Below are 10,066 nucleotides of genomic sequence, written 5' to 3' on the forward strand. Positions count from 1 at the left end.
CAAAAAGCCATCGTCTGGAGGCGAGCCGGCGGGAGCTTGGCCGTTCCCACCGCCGGAGCGTCGCGTGCCGCTGGCTCGGCGCGGCTGGCGGCGCGGCGGCCGGGCCAGCGCGGTTTGGAGGCAGCAGGGTCTAATTACAGAGAGCCGGGGCGGCCGCTGCAATTAGAGCTGCTGGCCATGCCCTGGAGCAGAGCCAGGCGGCTCTGCCCTGCAGGTGACCGGAGGCAGCCCCGTGTCCCCCCACCACCACCACCAAAAAAAGGGTCCAGCCTGGGTTTTTAACCCTTCCCGTGCCGCTGGGCAGGTGCAGCTCCCCTCCCGGCGCGTCGAGCCGCTGCGGCCCCGGGGGCTTGCAGCCGGCTCCGGGGCGCCCGTCCCGGCGCGGCGCCTTCTTTCGGCAGCTTTTTTGCAGCTTCGATTCGCCGCTTGCTCTCCCTTTAGAGGGGATGAACTGCATGAACAAGAACCACGGCTGCGCCCACATCTGCCGGGAGACCCCCAAGGGGGGCATCGCCTGCGAGTGCCGCCCGGGTTTCGAGCTCACCAAGAACCAGCGGGACTGCAAACGTAAGGCTCCGCCGCCCCGTCTCTCTCTGTTAGACCCCCCCCGCGCCGCCGCGGGCCGCGCGCCACGGCTCTAGCGCTCGGCGCCGCTCCGCTTTCCCCAAGTCCCTCGAGCAGGGAGAGCGCGACTGGCGCGAGGGGAGCGCGGGAATCGGCTCCCCGCGGGGGGAAACGGGGCKCCCGGCCCGTCTGATCTCACGCCAGCGACTCGCTGGCACTGCCGAGATTATTAAACGTGCGCTTCTGCATTTATTTGCTCCTTTTTATTTTTGTTTCTTATTTGCTGTCTGCAGCAAGCCTGTAAAATTGCTGATGAAATGGAGTTTTAATCCTACCAGCCTATTTTCCCTCCGAGCTAAATGAAAAGTACACCTTGTCTCCCGGAGGACGCTGGCAGGGCTTTCCGGGAGCACCTGAGTCATTCCAGAGCTCTCGGAAGTCCAACCCTTGCCCTGTAACAGCAATTTGGGGGGCAGCGAAGACGGCCGGTTGCGGGACCCGCTTCGCTCGGGCTCCGCCGGCGGCGTTTAGCAGATAGGCGAAGGGAAGATGCAAGAAACCACAGAATAGTTTTCTCCTGCCAAGATCCTGCAGGGAAAGTCGAAGGGCTTTAGAAAATATCCGGGAGGGAGGAGGGATGTTTCATGGGATATAGCTGAGGTTTTCCAAGCCGGCTTTACGCTACTGCTTGGGGCACATCCAACCGGAGCAGGGGCAGTTGGTTGCCGCTGGGGGGGGGGACGGGAGCGAGGGGAGGAGGCTCCGTCCTGGCGGAGCCGGCTGGAAGGGCCCCGTCGCGGGCGGGCGCTCGCGGACACGGGTGACTGCCGCGTGCTTCGCCCCCGCAGTGACCTGCAACTACGGGAACGGCGGCTGCCAGCACACCTGCGACGACACGGACCAGGGCCCCAAGTGCGGCTGCCACGTGAAGTTCCTGCTGCACTCGGACGGGGTGACGTGCATAGGTAGGCGCGAGCCGGCGGCCCGGCTACACCCCACCGGCGGCGGCGGCGGTGGCGGTGGTGGTGGGGGGGTCCCGGTGCAAGGCGATGGTTTGCTGCTCCTCTTGCGCCGTGCTGCGTAGGCAGAGCCGGGGCATTCGCCGTGTGGTTGCTCTTGGCCAAAGCAAGGTCGTCTTCAAGCCAGCGTTTCTATCCGTGAGCGGCTCAGGTACCGAAGAGCCAGCGAGATCAGGGGCGGCGTGACGGATGTTGCTTGCACCCAGGCTCGGGGATGCCCGGGGGCCTTKGGGTCCGTGGTCGCAGCGCGTGGGCACGGAGGGCGGCGGCGCTCGGGCGAGCTGCACGCGTGTGTTCGCCTTCGTGCAGCGAGAGCCGTCGTGCGCCGGTGCAGGAGCCTCGGCAACGCCGCGGGCGGTAGAAACCGGCACCGTCGCGGCGTTGTCTTCCCTTGTATCTGCTCTCCGGCAGCGTCCGGGGCGGTGCGCCCGTGGGRGCAGCTTTGGACAGAGCAACCTGTTGCAAACTGCAGCTTGGTACCGCGGGGTCTCGGTGCAAAAACAATTGTCTTGCAAAAAAAAAAGAGAGAGAGAGAAAAAAACCCAGCCCAGCAAGCCAGCCACCCCCAAAATCGTCCTTTTCCTGTGTGTGTTTTCAAATTGTAAAACATCAAACACAGATAGAAGTTTTACTGGTTTCATATGCTTGTGCAGTCTAACAGCTGATTCGATTTAAAAAAATGTTACATTTGGGGAGTGATTAAGTCCACAAATTGCTCTAGACGTTTTAGTTCTTATTGCAAAATAAAAAGGAAAAAGGAATTGAAAGCAACTGAAAGCAACCGAGAGGTTTTGGCTGCTCACGCCCCTGCTGCGCTTGAACAGAAAACGCTCTGCGCTCTCCAAAGACGGTTTCATCCTCTGATGCAAAAGCGGCTGGAAAAGCCGCTCCAAGCCCTCTCGCTGGAGCCGGAGCTGGCTCCGAGGGATGCAGTAAACCAAGTTTCAGCTGCCGCARTCCGGGGGCTCCGGTCCATCGCCGAGGCCGCTGCCCCCCAGGAAAGCTTTCCTGCTCTCTAGCTCTGGCTTTTGCTACCTTACCGTCACCGCCGCAGCCCGGCCTCCGTTCGCGCTCTGTAATTAATCCCATTCCCCGCTTGCTGTTTGCAGATGCTCGCGGCCCCTTCTCTCCTCCGTCCTTCGGCTTGCAGCGAGCCGAGCTGGGATTGCTTCTGCTCCCTCTGCTCCGTCGGCCCCCCCGCGCCCGTTGCGCCCTTTTCCGCCCGGCCCCTCCGGAGCCGCCTGCATCCTTGCGGGCGGATGTGGCTCAGAGCCCTCGGCAGGGGCTTCTTGCAGCTGGCTCCTGCCTTGGGGCCAGCGGGAGCCCCCCGCGCGCGCTTGCGGGGGGGCGCGTGCACCGTCCGACCTGCGGCCTCGCTGCTCGTCCCGGCCCGTGCAATCGGTGCTTGCGCCGGGGGAGCCGGGAAAAGGGGGGGGTCTGGCACCGAAGCACCTCAGCTACTCACCCGCGGGTGGCGGGAGTCAGCCCTGGGGCCCGCGGCACCCGGGTGAGGGACCCACAAGCTGGGGGGGGGGGGATGCAGGAAAGGGGTCCGGTCTCCGGAGGGTCGCGGCGCTCAGGCCYTTAGGGAGTGCAAAGGGGAGACCGCTGTTTTCGTGTTGCGGAGCGCGGTCTGCCAAACCCCCCCATCGCCGCCACTGCCGCCCCTTGCGTCCCGACCTGGTGCCCGGCATTGCCCGCCGGAGCCGGCTTTTTGCTCACCCACGTTCCTGGGATGGGGGGGAAGGGGATGGAAAATACATCGACGGAGCATGTTAGGAGCAACGGCAGCTCCGCATCCCCCGGGGAGCTGCTCGTTCCCGCCGGCCCCGGGGCTCCGTGCTCGGGGTCCGGTTGCTTCGTGCCCTTTCCCGTCCCGCGGCGCCGGCCGGGGGGCTCCGAGCGCGGCGGGAACAGTGCGGGATTGTGCCGGCGGCCGGGCGGCCGCGCTCGCCCGCCCCGCGGGGATGCCCGGCCGGCARATTTACAGCCGAGCGGGACGCCAAGCTACCTGCTCGGATATTTATAACCACCTTTTTTTTTCTCTCTCTCCCCCCCAAAATTTTTTTTTTTCCGGTTTTACGGCCGGGGCTCAGCCTGCCCCGCTGCCCAGGGCTCGCTCCGCCGCCCCGTCGCCCCGTCTCCATTTCCTCCGAAACGTTTCATCGTTTTGAGGGGGGATAAAGTTTTCCAGCCGGGGTGAGGGCGGGGGAGGGGGGGCGACGACAACGCAAACTCCCGCTGCCCCCCCGGCCCGCGGGCTTTGAAACCGTACGCGGCGCGTTTGATGGGCTGCTGGGGCCGGCCCCGGTCCCCTTGGATCGCGCCGCGCGGCAGGAAGCGCCCTCAGCCCCTCCGAGCGGCAGTTTCATTAGGCCGCGGCCGGGGTTTTTCATTTTTCCGCTTTTTATTGCTGCTTTTAAAAAGGCGGATAATGGATAACATGCCTCCGAGCAAAGCGGGGCCAGCCCTAATGGCTCCCGACATGTCTGCAGCAGCGAGGAGGAGGGGGAGCAGCGAGGGGAGGCCAATGACCTTATGTATTTATATTTATGCTCTAAAAGCAGCCTTTTTTAAAGGAAAAAAAAAAAAAGGCAGCGATCTGCAAGGGCAGCCGGGTTGCACGGGGAGCCGAGCCGGCTCCGCGCCGGCCCCGCGGCGCCGAGCTTTCCCGCGGGATGCGCGCGCCGGGCTCCGTCGGCGGACAGCGGGAGCGAGCCCGGCGCTCGCGGCCGGCGAGAAACCTTGCGGCTGCCGGCCCGCAGCCCCCTCCGGCCCGGCGTTCCCGCGGCCCCTCGGCGCAAACCGGCCACGCGTCCCTCGGATTTACGCCCGCTGCGTTCGGCTCAGCTGGATCAGCGGAGTCCGCGGCCGGCCCCGCGCTGACACCCTTTGCCGGGCGCTTTTTCGGCCCGGCGGGAGGGGAGAGGGCTCGGCGGGGGGGACCCCGGGGCGCAGCCCRGGCTTTTTCGGACGGGGCGGCCGAGGAGCTCGCTGGCGCCGAGCCCCAGCTCGCCCGGGCGGCGGGGGGAGACGCCYGGGGCCGTTTCCACCCGACGTGAGCAGCGGAGGAGGCAAAACCCACTGATTGGGGGCGCCGAGCGAGCTCCTCGCCGGCCACCCTTTCTAAAATCACGTTTTTTATAATGTCAAACAGGGGAGAGACACTTCCAGCAACACGTTATCCTTGAGACGTTTTCTAATGGTAAATATTTTTGTTCTATCTCTTTGGAGGGGGCCTAACCCGCAGGCGGTCTCTCGTCCCGAGGCGAGCATGGGGGGGCCGAGCGGGCCACTAACCGCATGCCTCGCTTTGCACGCGCCGGGCGCTGCCGCCGCCGCTCCGAGCCCCCCTGCCCGGAGCGCGCTGCTCCCGGGAGCCGCTGCCGCTGCCGGGCTTGGCAGCCGGCGCGGGGCTGGGGGCGTCCCGGCGTGGGGCGCAGCACCCACGCCGCTAACCGCGCTGGCGGGGCGGCCGGCTTGGAGGTTAAAAATGAGCGTTTCTCGGGACTGGCACCTTTGGCGCTTCGCGGAGGATTTCCCTGCTGCTGCAGCCGCGGGACTCGGAGCCCTGCGCCACGGTAGGTAACTGCTGCGCTCCGTCGACGAGGAAGCTGAAGCGGTTTGGAGGTGCGGCGACTTGCCCGCGTTTGGGAAGCTTGGTTTTGGACGTGCTGGGTACACGCGAACTGGCAGCGTGTCCGGGGACTGCTCAGCACCGCTGGAAAACCAGGCCCGGCCCCGYCGGCTCCGGGAGCGCTGCGAGCGCGCGGCGCCGGTGCCCCGGGCTTTTCGGTTGTCCGCAGGGATTTGCAGGCCGTTTGCAGGGCGCGTTGCGGTCCGGAGGCGGCGGTTAGCAGGCCGATCGCTCCTCGGGGAGCGGGGGCTCGGCAGCGCCGTGCCCAGGCAGCGCCCAGCCGCGGTGCTCCCGCCGGGGCGCCCCGGGACGAGCCGGTTTGCACCCGGCTAACCTGCCTTTAACCGCGCRGTTAGTCCCGTGGGCGCTGAAGTGGCTCCGTGGGTGCCGGTGCTCCGAGGTGGAGACGCAGCCGGAGCAGATGCAGGCAGGGCGCCGCGGGGATGGGGGCGATTCCCGCTTCGCAAACGGGGGAGGCGGGTTGCTCCGGCGGCTCGTCGCCCCCTCCGAGGCGCCTCCTGCGTGGCGGCGGGACGCRGGCTTGCTTTCAACCTTAGCTGAAATCCCTGAAGGTGCAAAGGGCGTTCGGAGGGGGGAGAAGGGCGGCCCAGCGCCGGGGGAYGCTGCGAGCGCGGGAAATCACTGCAGCTCAGCGGAGCCGGAGGGCCCCGCTCCGCGAGCCCTTTCTCCCAGGTGCAGCCGCGCCGGCTGCTGGGGCTGGGTAACGAGGAAAGCAGCGTTTGCTCGCAGTGCGTTTCATCTCGGCGGCAACCCTATTAAATTAATCCTCGATCGGCTCGTTCTGCCTGAGCCGCCAGAACAAAAGCTGGAATTAAATCATTACTTAGGCTGCAATAAAGTTTTCCGGCCCCGGCTTGGTGCGGCGTCGCCCGCGCTCCTCGCCCCGGCGCGGCGCTTGGCCGCATTGCAGCGTGACGACCCGGCCCGGTTGCGTATCTGCAGAAATCTGCCCCTCGGTGTTACRTTTTGTAATTGTGCTGGCTATTAATTGCAGAAAAACGGGCCCCTTTGTTCCCTTATTATGGGACATCGTAAAAATAGCAGCAGCGAGACRAGCACAGAACGATCCCAGCTCCGTCGCCCTGCAGCAAATGGTTGGAGGCTGCAGTCATTTGTGCCCCATGTGGCTCCTGCAAAGAGCAAGAGAACCTGGGATTTGCTCTTTCCAAGGAATTTCTTCAAGGCATTTCCATGTTGGGTTCCTTGAAGCCCAAGYGGCTCGTTCAGCTAAGCAAGCGGTCTTCTGAAAAGGATTATTTTATTACCCTTTGGGAACAACTTAATGCACTTCAAGCCATTGTTCCAGCGGTTAGGACCAAAATTGCAGATTGATCTCACAGGGAAGCTGTCAAGCTGAAAATGCTTCATTTGCATTAGTGTCCCTTTTCTACCAGCTACAGCTGAGTTTGATAATGCTGAAATAATTAACTTTTTTATTATTTTTAATTGGATTTTTTCCCACTGATGCTGCCTGTGTGTGTGTGTGTGCGTGCGTCTGCGTCCTCACTTTACAAAGCGGCTCCCAAATTAGGCAGCGAAGCGGGACCGCCAGCCGCGCGCCAAGCCGGTGGGTGACGCGAGGCGGCGGCGGCGGCGAAGGGGCCGATTCGAGGGTCCCCCGCGGGAATGCCAGGCTGCTCTGCGGGGTCTGAGCCCCCTCTTGCAGCCTGGGTATTTAGGGGCAAATGGCTTTTTTCGTCTCTCTCCCCCTGACCCGGTGGCATTTCTCGCRGAGCATTTGGAAATTCAGCCTCCTGCGGGGCTCCTTTCGTGCCCCCTTCCCATGGGGGCAGCGTCGCCCGCAGCTCCCGCCCGGCTCTGCTCTCCCCCTGCCTTATGGCCCGACRCGGGGCTTTTCCCGGTCTGCCCGGCTTTGGCCGAGGATGCTCGCGGGGTGTTAAACAGCGGCTAGTTTGCAAGCGGGAAGGTTATGCCGGGCTTGCGCCGGGGATCTGGGCGCTTTTCCCTGACTTAGCGCCGTCTGAAACCCGGCACAAATCGCACGCACCGTTACTTTGCCTCCCAGACCTATGGCGAGCGGCACCCGAGCCCGTGGCAGCGCGTCGGGGAAGGCAGCGGGTATTTTCTGCGCCGCCAGAGAAGGCGAAAGCTGCTCCAGCGTTGCAAAGCTTTAACGCGCGGCCGCGCTTAGACGCGGTCCTGCCTTCCCGATGCGTCAGGCCGGGTCGCCGCCWCCGTGCTGCAGTTTAACCCGCCGAGTCTTGCTCTGCGCAGCGCAGTATTGAGGAGCAAAGGCAGCGCTCGCCTGCAAGGCGCCGGCGGGCTCGGCGGCGGGGRGCCCCGAGTCGCTCACCGCCGCCGCTCTCTTCCCCTCTCCGCACAGAGACGTGCGCCGTGAACAACGGGGGCTGCGACAGCAAGTGCCACGACGCGGCCACGGGCGTGCACTGCAGCTGCCCCATGGGCTTCATGCTCCAGCCCGACCGCAAGACGTGCAAAGGTAAGCGGGCGGCACGGGAGGGCCGGGTCTCGGCGCCGCGCTCCCCCGCCGGTCCGCAGCCGCCGTCGCGGGCTCGACCCGGAGCCGCCGGGGTTTCGCTCTCCGCCAGCTCGGGGGCAACGCTGGGATTTGAGGCCGTGCGCCTCGCGAGAGGAGCCGGCGGCTGGGGCATTCCCGTGGGGAAATTCCCTGCATCGGGCAGACCGTGGCTTGAAGGGAGAAGGGGCTTGGGATACCTCCACCCACCCGGGCTGCAGCTGGGCTCGGCGCTGGCRCGGCTGCGCGTCCCCGCGGCGCAGCCCGTCCGCGTGCAAACGCAAGGGTGAAACCTTGCAGAGGCGCCGGTGCCTTGGGGATGCCGGGGCTCCGAGGGGACACCGGGGCTCCGAGGGGACGCCGGGGCTCCGAGGGGATGCCCCCGCGCCGGCCGGCCCCCCGGGGCCGTGGGGCGGGAGGCCAGACCCCAGGGGCGGCCGGCGCCTGCGTTTCGTCTTTTGGCAGCTTGGGGAACTTGACCCCGGTTGAAAGGCAAGCCCCGGCCCGCTGAAAGCTGTCTACCTGCCTGACTGATTCCAGAGCCCCTCTGCCCCCTTATAATTTTTTTCCGAGCACGCCGCCCCCTCTGCTTCAGCCGTTTCCAGGAAAGYGCAATAACCCTGAGCCATATCCCCTGTGTCTGGGGTTTTATTACAATTGCGAGTTGTTTTACAGCTAGTGCCCTCGCAATAATAAAACGAAAGCCCCGGCCCCAGAGAGCCCCAGCTGTGGCCCCGGCACGGGGGACGGGGGCAGCTCGGGAAAAMGGCTGCCTCTTCCTGGCTCCTTCCTTGTACAGGTCATTTCCGAGCAGTCAACTTTCCCATTAGTAGGAAAAAAATAATAGTCAGAAAGCTCAGCCAGCTTCTTTCCAGGTTCTCAGGGCTCTTTGCAATTATTGGGGCATCGTTGTTTTAGCTGTGTTTACAGCAAGAAAAAAATGGCAGGCAAAGAGGTGAGGCTGGAAAAGTATTTATTCSCTACAGCTGCTGCTGTTGAAGGAGGTGGTTTCCCCTCCCGGCTTATTCCTTTTCTCCGAGCACTCCTGGTCCCCCAGGGCCTGGTAGCAGCCCTCACCCAGACGTGTGATTCTGCAAAAATCCTCCCCTATCTGATACGCTGCTCCCGGCAGGGCCGTGGAGCTCTTTGCAGACACGCAGCCCTCCTCCGCGGTCACGCTGGGGAGAGGCTGGGACCCGCGGGAACGGAGCGGACCCGGGAGCCCCGGCGTTCCCCACGCCCCGGGGCYGGCCGCTGCCGCGCATCCGTCCCCGTTCCTGCCGGCGTCCGTGATCTGGGTTCAGGGTCCGGGCGGTTTCCTCCGTTTCCCGGCTGGTGGTGGAGACCTGCTCTGGAGGGACACCTCGGACCCCCCCACACACACCCCCCGGCTCGCGCCCCACGTCCCTGCGGGCGCCTCACGGGGGTCTCGCGGCCCCGCAGACATCGACGAGTGCCGGCTCAACAACGGCGGCTGCGACCACATCTGCAGGAACACGGTGGGCAGCTTCGAGTGCAGCTGCAAGAAGGGCTATAAATTGCTCATCAACGAGAGGAACTGCCAAGGTAACGGGGCGGCGGGACCCATCGCCTGCTCCCTCTTCCAGACCGCCTGTTTTTCAGACCTCCCCGGTTGTCCCTTTTCCAGGCGGAGGAATGCTAGGCTGCTTAGTCACTGCTTTTTGCTTTTTTTTTTTGGGGGGGGGGAAGGCTTCTCGGCGTAGCATATCCTTTTGGGGATTAGWGCTGGATTTGGGTCCTGGTCTGGGGCTTATCGCTTTGATCTGCATAGCTGGGCTGCCGTCCCAGCCCTGCTCCCAGTCGCTGGGGGATTGCTGGGATCTTCTCGYGGCAGCGTTAAGCCATCAGTTATCTGGATGCCGGCGTTGCCAGGTGGGACCCAGGTGGGTCCTCAGCCCCTCGAATTACCCCCCTCGCGGCTTGGCACCCCCGTTGGCRCTGGCTTTTCCCAAAGTGCTCCAAAGTGCTCTGCTTTCCGGCACAGGGGTTTGGCTAGAGCAAAAAGCAGCAGCATGACTAGCTCCGTGGGAAAGCACCTCCACCCAGGCACCAGCAGTTTCCTTATCCCAGTTTTCCTGGGATCGGCGATGGGAAGAGCAGCAGGACGTGTCCTGCCTTGTCTCTGCCCTTCCCGGAAAGCTTCCCGTCGCCAGCTGCCCTGCGGCGTGCTCCAGGGTGTTTCCTCTGCGGGCCAACGAGGGTTTTGTGSTTTTTCCAAGGGTTTCATCCTCTCGGCTCTCTTCGTCCTTTCCGGCCGCGCAGCTGAGAGCCGTCGGAGGGCAGGGAAGGGAGGAGGAACACGTGGCC

At 64.4% G+C, this 10,066-nt stretch overlaps 1 protein-coding gene across 1 annotated transcript in view; it reads left to right on the plus strand.

Annotated features, from left to right (window-relative positions):
• Window positions 1-10,066, plus strand: part of SCUBE3 (signal peptide, CUB domain and EGF like domain containing 3) — a 26,395-nt gene that overhangs the window by 7,109 nt on the left and 9,220 nt on the right. Inside the window, exons 3-7 of the mRNA XM_085302295.1 lie at window positions 357-567; window positions 1,413-1,529; window positions 4,741-4,788; window positions 7,586-7,702; window positions 9,182-9,348. Of these exons, the coding sequence (XP_085158421.1) occupies window positions 357-567; window positions 1,413-1,529; window positions 4,741-4,788; window positions 7,586-7,702; window positions 9,182-9,348 (660 nt within the window). The remainder of the gene's footprint in view (window positions 1-356; window positions 568-1,412; window positions 1,530-4,740; window positions 4,789-7,585; window positions 7,703-9,181; window positions 9,349-10,066) is intronic.

This window comes from Rhea americana, unplaced genomic scaffold (assembly GCF_003343005.1).
Source record: "Rhea americana isolate MKP2758 unplaced genomic scaffold, rheAme1 scaffold_189, whole genome shotgun sequence".
NCBI lineage: Eukaryota > Metazoa > Chordata > Aves > Rheiformes > Rheidae > Rhea > Rhea americana.